General features: G+C 41.5%; 1 protein-coding gene across 3 annotated transcripts; it reads left to right on the top strand.

The window, feature by feature from the left end:
• Positions 1-8,338: 8,338 nt before the first annotated feature.
• On the top strand, positions 8,339-18,971 carry LOC128410467 (amine sulfotransferase-like). 3 transcript variants are annotated; one of them, XM_053381741.1, is made up of 7 exons: positions 8,339-8,459; positions 8,795-8,939; positions 9,933-10,141; positions 10,395-10,521; positions 14,122-14,216; positions 18,229-18,409; positions 18,778-18,971. In XM_053381741.1, the coding sequence occupies exons 2-7, from the start codon at positions 8,798-8,800 to the stop codon at positions 18,900-18,902; spliced, it is 879 nt and encodes a 292-aa protein (XP_053237716.1). In that variant the 5' UTR covers positions 8,339-8,459; positions 8,795-8,797; the 3' UTR covers positions 18,903-18,971. The 3 variants fall into 3 exon arrangements, with proteins under 3 accessions (XP_053237716.1, XP_053237715.1, XP_053237714.1); XM_053381740.1 differs by having other exon boundaries at positions 8,340-8,588; XM_053381739.1 differs by lacking the exon at positions 8,339-8,459 and having other exon boundaries at positions 8,789-8,939.
• The last annotated feature ends 185 nt before the right edge of the window (positions 18,972-19,156 follow it).

Genomic DNA, 19,156 nt, shown 5'->3' with positions numbered 1-19,156 from the left:
TCTGACACAGTCTTCCTTCAGGGAAAAACAATGTCTTCTGACTTTGGTAGAGACTTAGGACTCAACCACATTAGTAAAGAAAAATTGAATGCATTTTAAACATGCAATACCAGATGGCGCCAGTGAGCAGGAATTGTTTGAAATGACATTTCCCATAGGATCCCCCCTCCCTTCAGTTAAAACAATCTAATTTCTGACTTATTTATAGAGGTTTCCCCCCCCCCCTGTGTTTAGATCCACCCATAAGCAACAGCCAGCTGCGTCCCCTCCTAGTATCTCCTCCTTTCTAAAAGATTAAAAAGCCAAGGAGGCCATGGATTCAGGAGCAGCTTTTCAGGCCTTAGACTGAAAATAGTGCACTGAAAGCATTTCCCCTGAGGAATTATGGGACTGATAATATAGTGTCATGATCCCAAGCAAGATATGTCATTTCACAGGCACTCTGATGCTGAGGAGAGATGTCACAGAACCTCCCTTGTGTCTTCAACAGGGACATTTATTTATTTACTTGTGGACTCAGTTGAAAGAGCTGCCCCATAATATAATGCGTTCTGCATGGCTCATGGAATAAAAGCAACAATGAAAGTACAATATAATGCAATGGCGATTATTACAAACTAGGCAAAGAAAGATGTAGGCTGCTTGTTTCCCCTGCTTGTATTCCTGCCTATTCCATGAGTTTTAGTCTCTAAGCTGTCAGGTTTCTCTATTGTGGATGGCCTGACATTAAAACCACGTTCCATTTCAGGATCTGAGAAGCTGTGTCTTGAAATTATGCAACTTCCTGGGAAAGAGACTGACGGAAAAGGAGGTGGATGCTGTTGTGGATCAGGCTACATTTAATAAAATGAAAGCAGATCCCAGGGCAAACTATGAGTTCTTGCCACCGGATCTCATGGACCACAGCAAAGGACATTTTCTTCGGAAAGGTAAGTTAATGGTAGATGACACTGACTTGGTGCTGCTTGCAGAATCCATGACATATTCACCTGACAATTGCATCTAGGGATGAAATATATCTGGAGGTATGGATATTTATTTGACCACCACAATGCACTTTCTTTTTGTCTGCTTCCTGAGCCAGGCACTGTTGGAGACTGGAAGAACATGATGACAGTCGCACAAAGTGAAAGGTTTGACAACGTTTTTAAGGAGAAAATGGAAAAGCTGCCCTTCAAGTTCTGCTGGGACATCCATGAGGAATTATGAGTCTCCTTCCAGCTTGAAAGAAGAAAATTGTATACAGTGTGGGACACGACTAATCCATAGCTTTTGTCAATGGAGAGGATAAAAAACCCACTTAAAACATTCTTTGTGCATCACAATATGCTGTTCATTCTAAAATATGCTGAACATGTTTATTAAATGTCTTTCCTATTTACATTGGTACCTTCTTTCTTCCACAATGAGATGTCGATAATATACTGTTTCTGGGGAAACCCATTTTTTTAGCCATGAATCAGAGCCAGTGTTAATCCATGGAAAACCCAATGGCTGTCTGCTCCAATTTAGCAGTAAAGGTCAGGTTTTCCCAGGAGAAAGCAGCGGGAAAAGCTGAAGGTTGGATGAGCAGCCCTGTCTCTTTCCTGAGTAAATGGTTTAGTTGGGCTTCTTGGAGCATGGCTAAATTGGACACTATACTTGAGAATATTTCTAGGAACTTTTTCTGTGTCTTGCATGTGTGTACCAATTGTCCAGATTTTGAGAATTTTGCAGGAGTCCATCTAGAGCTGTGTTGGAACCAAGCAAGAAATATTATGCATAGAGTTGTTTGCTAAGTTGTTTGCTTCTCTAGAACAGTGTGTCATCTGGTATAGCATCTGCCAATCCATGTGCTGCAAATAAATGGTGGAGAGCTGTGATTGTTGGAACACATGTTGGTGAGTATTTCAAGTCATTTTGACTAGAAGTCTTCCACAATTTCACTTGGGATGGATCTATACACAGGTGGGGGAACGGGACCACTATAAATAAGTCAGAAATTAAATTGTTATAGCAAAAGGGAAAAAAAAGTGATGTAAACTAGCAAAGAATTATTTTTGTTCTCCAGTGCCATCTGGTGTTGCATATTTATAATGCACTCAAAGTGCTGTTTTTTTTTTTTACTAATGTAGCTGAGTCCTTGGTCTGAAAGAATGATGTGTTGCCCATACTTTGAGATGAGCAGTGCATTTTTCTAAAAAAAAAATGTTCAGGGGTACTCTCATTTTGACTCAAGAAAATTGCCATTTTATAGTTCGAATCGAGAAAAAGAAATACAGTAAATGGACAAAAGTACAAGATTCACAAAATGTTTAGGGGTATACGTAGCCCTGTGTCCCCCCAGAGAAAAAGACGCTAGAGAAGCGGACTTCCGGGTTGGTGCCTCCGGCAATGGCGGAATTCCTCTGATCGGGAGGAATCTGCCCCGTGGGAATTTGGGTCTGTACCGCCACGGCGAAGGCGGAGACCCGTAAAAATCACAGGCGGGAGAAGCCTGTGAACGTGGGATTCGGCGGGCACCTTTTGCGCCTCCCCTACTCGCGGGGAAACCCGGTTTCGGGGATCCAGAGCGATGTGGGGTGAGCGGCGCGGTGCTTCGAATTGTTTGCTTCTTCCACGGAGCGAAGCCGCATAGCTGTTGCCGGAGAGCATTGACCTTTTCCTGTGGACAATTTGACTCCAAAGTAATTACCTGTGAGTAGAGCTGAAACGGGAGAATCGGATTTTAAATGTTTAATTTGGCATCGAAACGGGGAGGTTCAAAACAGGAAGTCCACCTTCCCTATTTGTAAATAGACTGAGGCAAGGAGGCTGCAAGCTGAAGTCTTGGAAAGCCTTTTGTAAAAGACTAAATTTCCATCGGTAAAGAGCATAAAACCCCCCTTGGAGGCAGGAGAGGGGGGGGAGTTGCGGACTGAGTATGCCTGCAGGAGAGAGTGAAGGGAGTTAAAATACCGCCGCTCTGACCCTGGAAACGGGCTGCTAGTAGGACTGACGTTTTGGAATGTTCATTGACAGCACTTAGAACGTTCCTTGACAGCTAGCAAAGTAAGAGAAATACATTGTTTCTATTGTCTCCGGCTGCTTCTAAAAAGGAGTAAAAAGTAACTGAAAACTGAAACTAACTTTGGATTGTATGAGTTGCGTTTAAAGGGGACATTGTTGACTATTATAAATAGAAACTGTTTCCCCCTAGTGGAAGTCTCTGAAATTGGTTACTTTATAAGAGCTGGGCTAGGGGGATTTCCAGCTGCAAGATAAAAAATTGTGAGACTCTGGGATTGACCTTGAATCTCTTAAGTGTTATGGCAAATGGAAAGGAAAAAAACAGACGAAATGTCGACAGAAGAGGCCTTAGTGGTCGCATTAGTGAAAATAAATGATTCGCTGGAACAGCTTCACAAGAAAACAGACGTGATGAATGTGAAAGTGGACGCTGCAAATAATAAAATCGACTTAATTGTAGAAAGTTTAAATAATCTGGGACAAAAGGTGAACACCAACACAGAAACCATCCAGAAATTGATACAGGAATCTACCTTGATACGGCAAACTGCGGATGAAGTCAGGGAGAAAACCCTTGCTGCTGAATGTAAAACAATACAACTGGAGTGTGAGAGAGCCCCATCCATTCAAAGGCAACTCGATGAACATAAGTTGACATTTGTTATGATGGAACTTAAAGAAAAACAGATGAATTTGAGGACCAGAGCCCTACCTGAACTGGGAAAGGAAAGCTTGACAGAGCTTCAGGAGGAGACAGGACTAACATCGGTTGAGAAAGAGAGGTTTTTGGGGGTCAGTATGACAGCCAAAAATGTGAATTTATTTAAGGGTAACTGTGAAGGACGTTGGATTGAAGAGAAGGGGGATTGGGAAATATGGACAAATCTGAAGTTGTTATTGTTGGGCCGAGTTGTTGTGGTGGGGATGAGGGTTGCTGTGTTGCCAGGGATGTTGCTTTTGTTTCAAACAGTGCAAGTTTTGGATGGGATGGATTGTTTCAGGAGGTGGCGGAGGGATGTTTCTGGATTTGTTTGGCAGGGCAGGAAGCCTCGAGTAAAATTTAAGATATTGACGGATGCCAAAGAAGGAGGTGGACCTGCCCTGCCAGACCCCTAAACTTTGTTGTGAATCATCTGCTTTTTGCTGGCTGAGAGAATGGCTGCTTCTTGAAAGCACTGAAGTGTTGGATAATGGCAGATGAAGTTGATGGACTAGATGGAATTGGCGGGAAAGACTGGCAAGATCCGAGACCAGGGAGAAGAGTCGGTGGAAGAAGACTGGGAAAAGTTTAAAGACTATTTATAGAAATATTGTAAAATTAATGAATGTTAGAAGAATGTTGGAATGAAGTTATATGGCTTCAGTAGAAATGTTATAAGGAATTAAGTATAAATAGATTAATAGAGTATTAAAGGAAAATAAGGTTAAAATGTGTTAAGATAATTATAGGATAGAAAACAGGGGAAGATGGAAAGGAATTGCTGAAATAATTAATAGAAGTGGAATACAAAAAGGGAGGTGTGAGGAGGCCGTGGAAATATGTGAAAGAAAGATAAGATATTGGAAAAAAATTTCTTCTTTTTTTCCCTTTTGATGTGTTTTTAAATTGTTTTTGTTTTGTTTTGTTAATTTTTATGTAGTGTTTTTGTATTGTAATGTACTGTTTTTTCTTTTTTTTTGCAAGTGTTTAAATTGTTGTAAAAGTAATAAATATTATTTTTAAAAAAAGACACTAGAGATGAGGAACTTGTGACGCATGTAGTCCATAATATGCACTAACCCTGTTTTGTGTTTTATGGTACTGAACAATCACTTTAAAAGCTTCATTCATGAACAAATTTATTAATTCTTCATGAATACAGTTTGATTTACTTCAGGTAAACATTCAGAGGACTCTGCTGCTTGTTGCTTTCTCACCTTTGGCCCCTGAAGAATGGTTAGGTAATTGGCGTGACAAAGTCTGATTCCAGAGGAACTCACCTGACCCCAAGCCCCAAGGATGATAAACTTTGCAAGGGGCCCAAAATTTTGACCCGAGTGGATTTGAACAAGTGGTTCAGTGGGGGAACTTATTTGAACTTCAATATAAAATTGCCTCACAAGCGTTTTAGATGGAGAAAGCACTCGATTCCTACTGAATGGCAATGATTAATCAGAATTCAAGCCCATGCCAGCCTATAGGAAAAAAGCTGCACCTTTATACTGTTTGATAAGAGACAAGTTTGATAAGAGACAAGTGCACCCAGAATGTATTATTTGCATTCTTTGACACACATACTCTACAGTTCACACAGCAAACACGATCACGTGAAAAAGCACAGATTCCATGATTTGCAGCTTATAAGAATACGTGAATAAAAATGGTTCTTTGTACTCTTCCAAGAGTTTAGCAACACACACATTCATTGAATCTCACATTTTAGCCAGACTCTGGTATTTATAAACTGCCATAATATGATTTAGTACAGGTTACGCCATTCTCTGCTTCTTCAAAGTCTTTAGAGTATGGATGAGTGACTCTTATCTTTTTTGTTTCCTCTCACTTTCTCACATTTCCACTGTTCTTTTTGGTTCACCATACTTCTGCACCAGTCTGTGTTTTTTAGAAGAAAAAAGTGTCAGCATTTTAGTGTGCATTTCTCTTGATATACAAATTTATAGACAAACATGTTTAATACACACACAATGGTTTTTCTTAATATAACACTTTCTGTAGGATATTTGGCTAAAATAAGCATTATATCATATTATTTGTATAATATTATATCATATTATTTGTATAAGGCACACGGGTGGCGCAGTGGGTTAAAGCCTCAGCGCCTAGGACTTGCCGATCGAAAGGTCGGTGGTTCGAATCCCCGCGGCGGGGTGCGCTCCTGTCACTCGGTCCCAGCGCCTGCCAACCTAGCAGTTCGAAAGCACCCCCGGGTGCAAGTAGATAAATAGGGACCGCTTACTAGCGGGAAGGTAAACGGCGTTCCGTGTGCTGCGCTGGCTCGCCAGATGCAGCTTGTCACGCTGGCCACGTGACCTGGAAGTGTCTGCAGACAGCGCTGGCCCCCAGCCTATAGAGTGAGATGGGCGCACAACCCTAGAGTCTGTCAAGACTGGCCCGTATGGGCAGGGGTACCTTTACCTTTATTTGTATAATAAACATGGTCCCTTTCCGTTGGAAAGCTGTTTTGCATAATTTGGATATGTGTGAATTTTGATGGATGAACTGTAGCTGTATTTCTGTTCCCATACTGTTTCAGGAAGTTGAAATTTGGTTGACACATTAAACCATGTGTAAATACATGTGTATTTACACATTAAACCTTGTGGAAATACTCTTTAAAGACACTGCCTTTCAATATAAGCTCAGAGTCTTCCTTCTGTGCCTGTAGATGTTTTTCCTCAGAGTGGATTTTACACACACACAGCCCAGGAGTTACACTCCTAGCCAGCTGAACCCCAGAACCAAACTCTCCCCTCTGCCCTCTAATTCTCTCTATTGCTTTTTCTCTTGATGTCCAAATTGCTGACTCCACCCACCTCTGCTTAGCTGTGCCCACAGCCAGGGACACTGAGTATATGGGTGGAGGGGGCTTCAGCCCCCTCAATATTTGGGGGCATAGGGCTCAGACCCACTTGAAGAGGAGATGCGCGTGGTGCAGCCCAGTTGAGGAGAGTGACAGTCTTGACAGCTCCTTCACATGCTGGAGCCAGGTTCTGATGGGAGCCTGTTGGGGAGGCCCAGTCACCCCCACCAGAAAATGTGTCTGGTGGATAGTGGACTGAGTGGGTCTGGCTGGGCTGGGGGGGTGTCATGCATGTGACATCATGAATACGTGATGCACTCCCCCAATGTTTGGCCCAACTTGGCGCACCTGTCCACAGCCTATGAGAAGGAGGTTACAGCTCAGTACTCTGGGGGAATTCTGAAGCATGGCATACTCTGGTCTTTCTGAGCTTTCCGTCAGAGATGACTTGTAAGGGCACTTAAACATCTATCAGTCCAACATATTTGGAATGGAGAATACGGCATAAAATATTTGGGGGAGTAAGACATAAAGGTTGCTACTTTTCTTAGATAGATTTCTAAAACAACCAATGCTAATTATTTAGTAAGTTTTATTAAAACAAATAGGGATTATTTTGGAGTTAAAGTTGGTGTTATTGGGGTGTAAGTCAGTGCAGGCATGTGTGTACAAATAGACATCCATTGGTGAATCTCAGGTCTCTCTTACCATTTGAGCCCATTTTCTACTAGTGGACCTGAGCAGACGTAACACTGCATTTCTATCTTAAACGGACAAAGACCACTGTTGATATTGGCTGTTGTTTGAGTAAAGAAACAAGTTATTCCCCTGTTGTTCTTTACATTATCTGTCTCTATGCACCTGTGTTACCTTTCTTTTCTTGCATAGCATGCCAGGAATGATTTACTAAGGAGGAGCCATCGGCTTAACCCAACCCTTATTAGCTAACAGAATTCTATAAAGCAGTTACCTGGAGAACTCTGAACTTGAGCCTTGAAAACAGAATTCTATAAAGCAGTTACCTGGAGAACTCTGAACTTGAGCCTTGAAAACCTGAAATACTCCAAGCTGCAAAAGAGATCATTCTTTCCCTCTCTCTCCTACACTTTTTGACTCTAAAAACAAAGGTAGGTAAGTTTTCTTGTAAATTAAACTTTCCAGGGAAAAGCAGGACTACTGAATGACAAACAAGTAATCTACTCTTTCTTGCAGGAGTTCTGAGGGGCAATAAGGTATTTCATCAGATGCATGAAAACTCTGGTCACAGTTCATATTCTTTTCTGGTGTCACACAGAATGCAACATTTGTGCTACCAGAGATTAATAGTTATTTTGAGGGGACTGAATGTGAACTCCCATTGTGCAAGTGGAACCCTGCTCATTCGGCATGGGATACAACCCTTAATTTATATATTGGAAAATCAATCAGAGTATTTTTCTTGTTACTATTTTGTACATACAATGTTTTCCACTAAAGGATTGCTGCATTTCTTAGCAATGAAACACAAGAATTAAAGTGATTTTCAGGCTTAATGGCACTGTATGTCATAGGGGGAGTAGAACAGAAATAAATCTCTCCAACAATGCCAGGAACAGTCAGAGGCTAACACTGAAAGGAAAACTGGTTTTGCCCCAGTTGCTTATCATCATCATCATGATTATTATCATTACCATTAATATTATTAGCCCATCCATGCAGTTCATAAAGCACCCAGGAGGAATTTGCAAGCGTTCCAATTGCAGGGGGAAGTTTTTTGCTTCCTTCCCACCTCCCCTGAGTACAGGAATGAGTGTGAGGATGGCAGCACTGACCAAACTATGATGCCAGGCAGCATAAAGTGAGGCCAAGGGCTGCTATTTTGCATGCTGCACACATGCACTGACCAAACAACCGTGTCAGGGTGAAAGAGAAAAGCCTTCTTGTGCAGGGCAAAGCTTGCACAGTACCAAGGTGAGTTGTCTCTGGAGAGAGGCTCTCAAAGTAATGAGGAAGGGTCAGATGAAGAAGAATTAAAGAGCAGCGGGAAGGCACCTCAGTCTAACAACAACAACAACAACAACAACAAAGTGCAAAGGCTAGGTGAGTTGCTTCAATGATGAACCAAGCCTCTGCTCTTTAAATGATGGGCCTTTATGTTGCTCACCTGTGATGGAAGAGAAGCATGGGATTCTGCTATGGGGTCTGCAAAAAGTGTAGGATTTCACAAAATGACACCTCTATTTCTTTCTGATTTCCTGCTGTCGCATAATAGAGGTAACTGTTCTCATCTCTTTATTCTTATGCAGGCAATGGAACCAGCCAAGAAATACCTTTTCACATACAAAGGATTCTATTTCCAGCCAGACATGGCTTCAGCGGAGTACTTGGATACCTTGGAGGATTTTGAAATAAGAGACAGTGATGTATATTTAGTCACTTATCCAAAGTCAGGTAAGAGTGCATTTTCATAGGAAGAACCATGATTGCCATTCAACCATGATGGATACCCACATATATGTAAATAGTATCTATTATCCTAAGGCAAGTTTAAAACCACATGCAAAATTGAGGTGAATATGGGTAGTATGGAACTTATCAGGTTATGTAAAGATGAACTGGGCAATTATTATTTTTAAGATGGAGTAATATGTTTCCCACCGGTGTCAACCTGTTTGAGGTTTTGAAAACAACATAAATACACATCAAAAACATTCAAATTTGCTTGCTAAGGGTTTATTGTATTTACTGACTTTCAGATTTTATATGTGGTTGTAAAATGGTGTTTGCAAAATTCTATTCTTAAAAAAACTTTCATACTGTGTCTCTGTATTTCAGCATTTATCTGCCACAGCTTTGCCAATAACGGGGGGGGGGGGCATATCCAATGCAATTGTGTCCTACATGCAATAACTTCCACTTCCACACCAGAACCTCCTTCACTCTTCTCTCGCCTTGTGTCCCCAGTGTTCCCCAAATCTGCCTTGGAGGGTTGGTGGGGTGGGGAGGACACAATAAGGGAGAGGAGAGAGAGGGGAAGTTCTGCACTGTACAGGCATTTAGGACTTGGGTGACATGAAGAAAGGCTTCTGCAACTGCCTTTTGCCTATTATGTTTGTCTCACTGGCCATTTGTCAACATTCCTGTTCCTAGAATGCATTGATAAAAAATCATGGTTTGAATCCACTGAATCAAAGTACTTTGGAGAACAGACAACTTTCTTTTAATTTCCTGGTCTTTGACTGTCATTTGTATAATGTTCTGAGAATAATCTGGAATAGCGTTTTTGGTAGCTTGCTAAAAAATAAAGGAACTTATTAGCAAATATTGTTCTGTCTTCCCAAATCCTCGATGCAGAGACATGTTGTTCTCAGTTATTTCACTCTGCAAAGTACTAAGTACATTCATGACAATGAATGAATGAAATAGACTTATTCTCATTTATAGGAACAATATGGACTCAAAATATTTTGAGCTTGATTTATCATGAAGGTCACCGAGATGGAACTGAAAAAGTGGATTTACTAGACAGAGTTCCATGGCTGGAGTACAATATCCGCAATGTGGATTACATCAGTCGTCCATCACCTCGTCTCTTTGCTTCCCATCTACCCTACTATTTAGCACCCAAGGGATTAAGGAACAGAAGAGCAAAAGTAGGAAATGGCACATTTATTATTTGATCATATTCAATGTTTGTCTTGTCTTATTTAAATTAACATCTGGGTTTCTGTTAACATTTCTCCGTTTCTGAGGACAGTTCAGAAATTTTATGCGTATATATCCTACTTCAACAACCTGGTTCCTGGCACATTTCAGAGCCACAGAAATAACTACAGAAGCAAAACAGAAGAGACAGTAGGAACAATAAGATCAGCAATAGAATAGAATTTGTTGTTATTCCTGCAGGTTGTTTATGTGGTCAGAAACCCAAAGGATGTCTTGGTTTCCTATTACCATTTTTCCAAAACTTCAGTCAAATTAGAAGAAGTAGAAGATTTTGGAATTTTCATGGAGAGGTTTTTGGCTGGAAAGGGTAAGGATGATTTCCTACTCTAAAATGAACAACTTTTTAATAATAATTTTAATAATAATTTTGATTAGTTTTCAATTACAACCCAATGACAGACTCATTACAACAATGCAATACAATTACTAATACCAATCATTATGTCTATCTTTCCCGGTTGTTGCTGTTTTCCATCATGCCTTGCCAGACAAATTTTGAAACATCTTTTTGCCATTGTTTGAAGTATACTGCACCTCTGACTACAGGTACTGATTGGAATAAAAACAACATTCTTATCAATACATTCATTTTGATCACTGAGATTCTCCCCCACATGACAGGTTTATTTTCCATATTACACTTCCATATTTCTTTTTATTTCATCTCATTTCATTCCATTCCTTTACATAATTATCTTTCAAAATGTTTATATTTCTAGCTGTTAGCCATACACCAAGGTATTTTACCTTCTTTTCTACCACCAATTTTGTTGTTTCTCTAAATTCATTTTTCCATTCTTCTGACATATTCTTTAACAGAAGCTTTGTTTTATTTTTATTTAGCCTAAAGCCTGCTACTTGTCCAAATTGTTTAATTTTTTCCAGCACCCTTGGTATGTTGTCCAAGGGGTCTTCTACCGTTATCACCAGGTCATCCGCAAAAGCTTTAATTTATATGATTTTCAACCCACTGTTATTCCTTTAATGCTATCATCCATTCTTATATTCTTTGCCAGATTTCTAAGGTTAATATAAATAATAATGGAGATAGGGGGTAACCCTGTCTTGTTCCTTTTGTTATCTTACATTTTTCTGTTATTGTCTTGTTTACAATCAAGATCGCTTGTTGTTCAAAATAAATTGCTTCTATACCATTTAAGAAAGTCTGACTGAAGTCCATCATTTCAATCATTTTTTTCAAGAGACATTATCAAAAGCCTTCTCTGAATCAACAAACATCAGTGCTGCCTGTCTTTCATCCCTGACCTCTAGATACTCAATCACATCTATTATATTTCTTATGTTATTTTTCATCTGTCAGCCAGGTAGAAAACCAGCTTGATCCTGATGTATCAAATCCTTCAAAATTACTTACAAACTTTCCGCCATAATACTGGCAAACAGTTTATAGTCATTATTCAGCAGAGAAATTGGTCTATAATTTTTTACTGCTGTTAAATCAGTATCCTGTTTAATAACAACAACAACAACAACAACAATAGTAATAATAATAAATTTTTATTTGTACCCTGCCCTCCCCGGCCATAACCGGGCTCCGGGCAGCTAATATATGCCTCTTTCCAGGATTCTGGGGCTTTCCTTGATCTCAGGATGTTATTCATAAGTTCTTTCAGTGGCTCTGAGATATACATTTGCAGTTTTCTGTAATATTTGGTGGTCAGTCCATCAGGTCCAGACGATTTGTCTGGTTGATAGCTTGTTGAAGTTCATTCATTGTTATTGATGCGTTTAAATGTATGTTTTTCTTTTGAAATTTTTGGTAAATTGTTCTCCTTTAAATATTCCTCTATTTTAAATTTGTTTTCTTTACTGGCTCTGTATAAATTCAAGTAATACTTTACAAATTGTTATATCCTTCAGGTCATCTATTATTTTTCTATCGACTTCAAGCTTGGATATAACATTAATTTCTTGTTTTCTCTTTAACTGCCATGCTAATTATTTCCCTGGTTTATTTGCAAATTCAAAATTCATTTATCTTAATTTTTTTATTTTCCATTCTATTTCTTGGTTCACTAGCATAGAAAATTGTGTTTTTATCTCTTTATATTTTGTTTTATTTCTTCTTTCTTAGGATGCTTTGTCAATTCTTTTTCTTTTTAAATTAATTCATCCATAATTTCTTTTTTCTTCACATCTTTTTTTCGCATCTCTCACCTTCTTTTGATAACCCCCATCTTCTTGTTGGATTTTGTTCACCTCTTAATTCCAAATAAACTGGGTTATTGTCTGAAAAAGTCATTGGTTTTATTTCTGTCCATTTTGATTTTGGCACTAAGTCCTCTGAGATCCAAATGAAGTCAATTCTTCTGGCAGATTGAGAATGGTCTGAAAAGTGAATGTATTCTCTATCATATACATGTTTGAATAGTAATGAACCTTATCAGTTCCTTGGCAAGTTCACAGATCCCTTTCGTCTTTCTGTTCAGCTAGAGATAACTACGAAGTCGTACTTCCAATTAAATTAAATTAAATTCCAAGTCCTTTAGCATTTTCTAGTTCAGCCCATAAATAATAAAGGATATGGAAAAGACAGCTCTAAGTTTCCATCGTAAATATTTTGCAAAACAGAGCTTCCCTCTCTCTTTCCATTTTTTCTTCTTCACACACAGTTCCATTTAATTTTGTATTCCATATCAACAATCCAGTGTCCTTCTTCCTCACTTGCACATATATAAATTGGACTAGCATTCAAGGGAGGGTTGCCATATCATAAATGTAAAGAAATAAAAAACTTTGTATAAAGAAGACGTAGGTTCCTCCCCACTGTCTTTTGCAGCGAATGAAGTCTTCTCTCAAGTTCAAACCTTGATGACCTTGCAATTGATTCCGTTCTGCAGTTTGTAATCTCATCTCTTCTAGCACATGCCTATACATTAGTCCAAATTAAGCTCTCATTAACAGGAGAACCTCTGCTTCTTAATGGCGTTATAGAAGGATTATCAGCAGGTGAAGTGCTTTTGCACCCAACAAATCCCTGCCTCTAGCATTCCATGCCGGAGCGGGAGTCAGGTACCGAGACAAACTGCGAGTGAAGCCTGGGGAATATGCAAGGATAATAACCCTCAATCATCATTGTTTTTCCCTCTGCAATGATCTCCCACTCTCTTGAGAGCTGCTTCAAGGCAGACAGGATCCGGAAGCTTAAAATGAATCTCTTTTGTCCCTTCATCCTTATCTCCTTTGACAACAGATTAAAGAAATTCTCTGTGTGGTAAGGAACGTTTTCAGAATGCCATGTCTGATGCCATAGGTTACTCTGAGGAAATTCCACATCCATCACAAAGAGTCTCCAACTCAGACTCCAACTACACCATTTTATGCCACTGATGAATGGTGCCCATTGAAGCAGAAGGAAGGGTGTAGATCTGGCCAACTCCCAAAGGAAATCAGTTGGATTTATATTCTCTTTGCATCAGGATGCAGCAGCTACAAATCATTACAAGGTGGAGCCCCGAATTCTTAATCAAGTATAAAGATTTGTGTCAAGTTATAACTCAGAAACCCAGACCATGTCTCCTAAATGTTGCAAGTATTAACTGCCACACCATATAAGGAAACTGGCAGTGTGGGAAGGAAGTGAGCTGGAGGAAGGCTAGCCTGATCTCAGCCCACCCATCACTCTTCCATCACATTGCCTGGAAGCACAGAAGGGAGCCTTAAAATGCAGAACTCTTCTGAAAATTCCTTCTCTGAGAAAGTGTTTGGTGAGGGTGGATGGTATTAATTCAGCTTCTCTTTAATGGTTTGTAGCACTGCTGGTTCTTAAACTGATTCCTCTAAATTGTTTTAATGGAATTTATATGTTTGTACTGCTTTTCTCTGAATGTTTTTCGAAAAATCACCTGATCTACATTTTATGCCAAATCAACTTCTTTCCCATCAGTACTTGCAAGTTCATGGTTGGACCATGTAGAAGGCTGGTACTCTCACAAGGATGACTTCAATATTCTATTTCTTACCTATGAAGAAATGAAGAAGGTAAGTTATCAAAATGCTATCCAGTCTGATATTAAACATCCTTCAAAACTCTCCTTTACAAAATGGAGGAAGGAAGCAATTTGATTATTCAAGTGCCCTCAGCTGCTGCTTCCCCTGCTAGTCTCATCTCTTTTCTAAAGGTTTTTTAAAAAAAGACTAGTGGGCCATGGACTCAGGAGCCGCTTTTCAGACCCCAGACTGCGAAAAGTGCACTTTAACCATTTCCCCTGAGGGATTATGGGGCGATAAATAAAGTGTCGTGATCCCAAGTAAGATATGTCATTTCACAGGCCCTCTGATGCTGAAGAGAGATGTCACAGAACCTCCCTTGTGTCTTCAACAGGGACATTTATTTATTTACTTGTGGACTCAGTTGAAAGAGCTGCCCCATAATATAATGCATTCTGCATGGCTCATGGAATAAAAGCAACAATGAAAGTACAATATAATTCAATGGCAATTATTACAAACTAGGCAAAGAAAGATCCAGGCTGCTTGTTTCCCCTGCTTGTTATCCTGAGAACGGGGCCTGACAGGCCTCTGTACAGCACAGAGGGTTCTTTTTAAAATGTTTTTAAATTATTCTTTTATCCTTTTAAATTCTTTTTTAGCTTAAATGTTTAGTTGCGGTTAGGGATTTGCTTAAATTTAGTATGAGTGTCGTTTATTAAATTATTTTTAGTTTCTATTGTTTTATTGGTTTTTTGTTTAGTTTGTATTTTGTTTTTAAGGGGTGGGGTCAAGGCTGCCTGGGAGTGGGCCCCAGCCAACAGAATGGCTGGGGCAGGTTCCACGGTGTGTGTGTGTGTGTGTGTGTGTGTGTGTGTGTACTGGGACAACCAATCTCAGTGATCACGGGTAGGAGGAGGAGTTACGCTAAGACCAGACCATGTCATTAGAGAGGAAGCAGATTTAGTCGCTGTTTGAGGACTATTCCTGCCTCCAGGTCTGGTCTTGACCGGATGGATACTGGAATCAGCAAGGGATACCCACATGACCTGAAGGTGCAGCTGTGCAATGCCAAGTCAATGATTCATAAGACCACTGCCATCCATGACTTGATCGTGGATGGAGGACTTGATCTGGCATGTGTGACAGAAACTTGGTTGGATGAAGCAGATGGTCCTGTTCTTGCCGCTGCTTGTCCACCAGGTTTCTCTTACGCACAAGAACCCAGGTCATGTGGGGGGGGGGTTTGCAGTGATTTTTAGGAAGTCATTAGCTTGCACCAGGCGTCCTATTGGGAAGACTCAGTTTTCTGAGTGCATGTTCTGGAAGTTGGGCAATAGGGGCAGTACAGGATTCCTTTTGGTGTACCGACCTCCCTGCTGCACCAAGGATTCACTGCCCAAGCTGCTTCAGGTTGTGGTGGATGTTCTCCTGGAGACACCTGGTTTGGTTGTCCTGGGAGATTTTAACATCCACACAGACACGACCTTACAAGGGGCCGCTCAGGACTTTGTGGAAAGCATGGCCTCCATGGGGCTGTCCCTGAATAAGTTTGGCTCAACTCATAGCCGCGGACATGCCTTAGACCTGGTGTTCACCTCTATGGATGTGGGTGACCTGACACTAAGTAAAAGCGAAACAAAAGAAGTGCCATGGTCAGATCACTTCCTGGTGCAACTGGACTTCTCCGTGACCTCTGCAGGAAGGTGGGACCAATTCAGGTGGTCCGCCCCCTGCACTTAATGGATCCAAATGGTTTCCAGAGAGTGGTAGGGGATGTTTTATCCCATGTTGATGGCCTTTCAGCTGATTCCCTGGTGGCCCGCTGGAATGTGGAGTTAACCAGGGCTATTGACTGTCTGGCTCCGAAGCGCCCTCTCCGATTGCATGGAGCCTGGACAGCCCCTTGGTTTTCCCCAGAGCTGAGGGCGATGAAACAAACACTGAGACGGCTAGAGCGTCGGTGCCAGAAAACTCATTCTGAATCTGAGCAGATACGGGTTAGAGCTTAACATTGAGCCTACCACTTGGTAGTGGTGATAGCGACAGCGAAGAGGACCTTCTTCACTGTCTCTGTTGCATCTGCAGAAAACAGCAGCAGGATACTCTTTCAGGTAGTTCACAATTTAATGGAACCACCTGTGCCATCAGGGCCCGGTAAAGGCCCCAATATCTTCTGCAATGACTTTGCAAAGTTCTTTGCAGATAAAGTCTCTCAGATTCAGAATGAGGTAGACGCCACAGTGGGAGCAGGGCTGGGGCGGGAGAGCGCTAGAGTCCTGTCTAGTCAAGTTGTATGGGATCAATTCCAATCTGTTACCTCCGAGGATGTGGACAAGCTGCTTGGACGAGTGAAACCAACCACCTGTCTCCTTGATCCTTGCCCATCCTGGCTAATAAAAGCGAGCTGCGAAGGGCTGGGCAATGGGCTCTGCAGGGTGATGAATGCTTCCCTCTGTGAGGGAGCCTTCCCAGACCCACTGAAAGAGGCAGTCATTAAACTGCTTCTTAACAAAAAAATCTTTAGACCCGGCCAATATGGCCAACTATCGCCCAGTCTCAAATCTTTCATTCTTGGGCAAGGTGATTGATCAGGTGGTTGCTGAACAACTCCAGGCACACCTGGAGGATGCGGACCATTTGGATCCCTTCCAGTCAGGATTCAGGCCTCATCATGGGACTGAAACTGTCTTGGTCACACTGGTCAATGATCTCCAGTGGGCTAGAGAAAAAGTTGAAAGCTGTTTCTTAGTTCTGCTGGATCTCTCAGCGGCCTTTGATACCATCTACCATGGCATCCTTCTGGACTGTCTAGAGGGGCTGGGAGCTGGGGGCACTGTCATACAGTGGTTCTGCTCTTTCTTCCTGGGCCGTATGCAGAAAGTGGTATTGGGGGATGTGTGTTCAGACCCTTGGGCTCTCACTTGTGGAGTGCCTCAGGGTTCCGTCCTCTCACCCATGCTTTTTAACATCTGTATGAAGCCGCTGGGAGAGATCATCAGGGGGTTTGGGCTGGGTGTTCATCAGTATGCGGATAATACCCAGCTCTAGCTCTCTTTAAAATTGGAACAAGTGAAGGTGGTGAAGGTCCTGTGTGGGTGTCTGGAGGCAGTTGGAGGATGGATGGTGGCTAAGAGATTGAGGTTGAATTGTGACAAGACAGAAGTACTGTTTTGGGGGGACAGAGGGTGGGTAGGTGTGAAGGGCTCCCTGGTCTTGAATGGGGTAACTGTGACTCTGAAGGATCAGGTGTGCAGCCTGGGAGTCCTTTTGGACTCACAGGTGTCCATGGAGGTGCAGGCCAATTCTGTGTCCAGGACTGAGACCCTACCTGCCCTTGGACTGCCTTGCCAGAGTGGCGCATCCTCTGCTTATCTTCTGCTTGGACTACTGCAATGTGCTCTACGTGGGGCTACCTTTGAAGGTGACCCGGAAACTACAACTAATCCAGAATGCGGCAGCTAGACTGGTGACTGGGAGCGGCCACCGAGACCACATAACACCGGTTCTGAAAGACCTACATTGGCTCCCAGAACGTTTCCGGGCACAACTCAAGTGTTGGTGCTAATCTTTAAAGCCCTAAACGGTCTCGGCCCAGTATACCTGAAAGAGCATCTCCACCCCCATCGTTCTGCTCGGACACTGAGGTCCAGCCCCAAGGACCTTCTGACGGTTCCCTCACTGAGAGAAGCGAAGTTACAGGGAACCAGGCAGAGGGCCTTCTCGGTAGTGGCGCCCACCCTGTGGAACGCCCTCCCATCAGATGGCAAAGAAATAAACAACTATCTGACTTTTAGAAAACATCTGAAGGCAGCCCTGTTTAGGGAAGCTTTTAATGTTTGATTAATTATTGTATTTTAATATTTTGTTGGAAGCTGCCCAGGGTGGCTGGGAAAACACAGCCAGATGAGCAGGTTGTTGTTGTTGTTGTTGTTGTTGTTGTTGTTGTTGTTGTTGTTAATTATTATTATTATTATTCTGCCTATTCCATGAGTTTTAGTCTCTAAGCTGTCAGGTTTCTCTATTGTGGGTGGCCTGACATTTAAACCACGTTCCATTTCAGGATCTAAGAAGCTCTGTATTGAAATTATGCAACTTCCTGGGAAAGAGACTGACGGAAAAGGAGGTGGATGCTGTTGTGGATCAGGCTACATTTAATAAAATGAAAGCAGATCCCAGGGCAAACTATGAGTTCTTGCCACCGGATCTCATAGACCACAGCAGAGGGCATTTTCTTCGCAAAGGTAAGTCAGTGGCAGATCAAACTGACTTACTGCGGCTTGCAGAATTCCCGACAGATTCACTTGGCACCTACTATGACATTTGATAGGCACCAAGTGATGGTGATTTCATTTTTTCCAGTCTTCATGAAACTCTCAGTTTCTGGTGTTTCCTAATTTTAGAGTTGTTCTATTATGTACTTTCTCTGTTGTTTTTCCCTTCTTCTAAATATGTATATTTAAGGGTGGCATAGTTGTCTTTACAATCTGGAGTGTGGAAACTTTTTCACACAGAGGGTCATATTCCCAACTAGGGATGGAATATATCTGGAGTTATGGATATTTATTTGACCACCACAATGCCCTTTCTTTCTGTCTGCTTCCTGGGCCAGGCACTGTTGGAGACTGGAAGAACATAATGACAGTCGCACAAAGTGAAAGATTTGACAGTGTTTTTAAGGAGAGAATGGAAAAGCTGCCCTTCAAGTTCTGCTGGGACATCCATGAGGAATCATGAGTCTGCCTTCAGCTTGGAAGGATGAAATAAAGTGTATGCATTTAATCCAGGCCTATTTGTAAGAGTTAGGGGGGAAAACCTCTCATGTGGCTTAATAGCTTCCTAATGCCTGAATATGTGTAATTTTTTTTTTAAAAAACCCCCACTACAATACAATTACATTTGTACTGTAAACCTCTTCTCTTTCTGCATTCCAACATGTCTTAATTTTTGACTCCATGTGTAACAGTCAAGGAATCCCAAACTAACTATTG

The sequence above is a fragment of the Podarcis raffonei genome, chromosome 3, assembly GCF_027172205.1.
Source record: "Podarcis raffonei isolate rPodRaf1 chromosome 3, rPodRaf1.pri, whole genome shotgun sequence".
Classification (NCBI taxonomy): Eukaryota; Metazoa; Chordata; class Lepidosauria; order Squamata; family Lacertidae; genus Podarcis; species Podarcis raffonei.
Note: the sequence above shows the minus strand (reverse complement) of the source record. Positions and strands in the feature narration are given on the sequence as shown.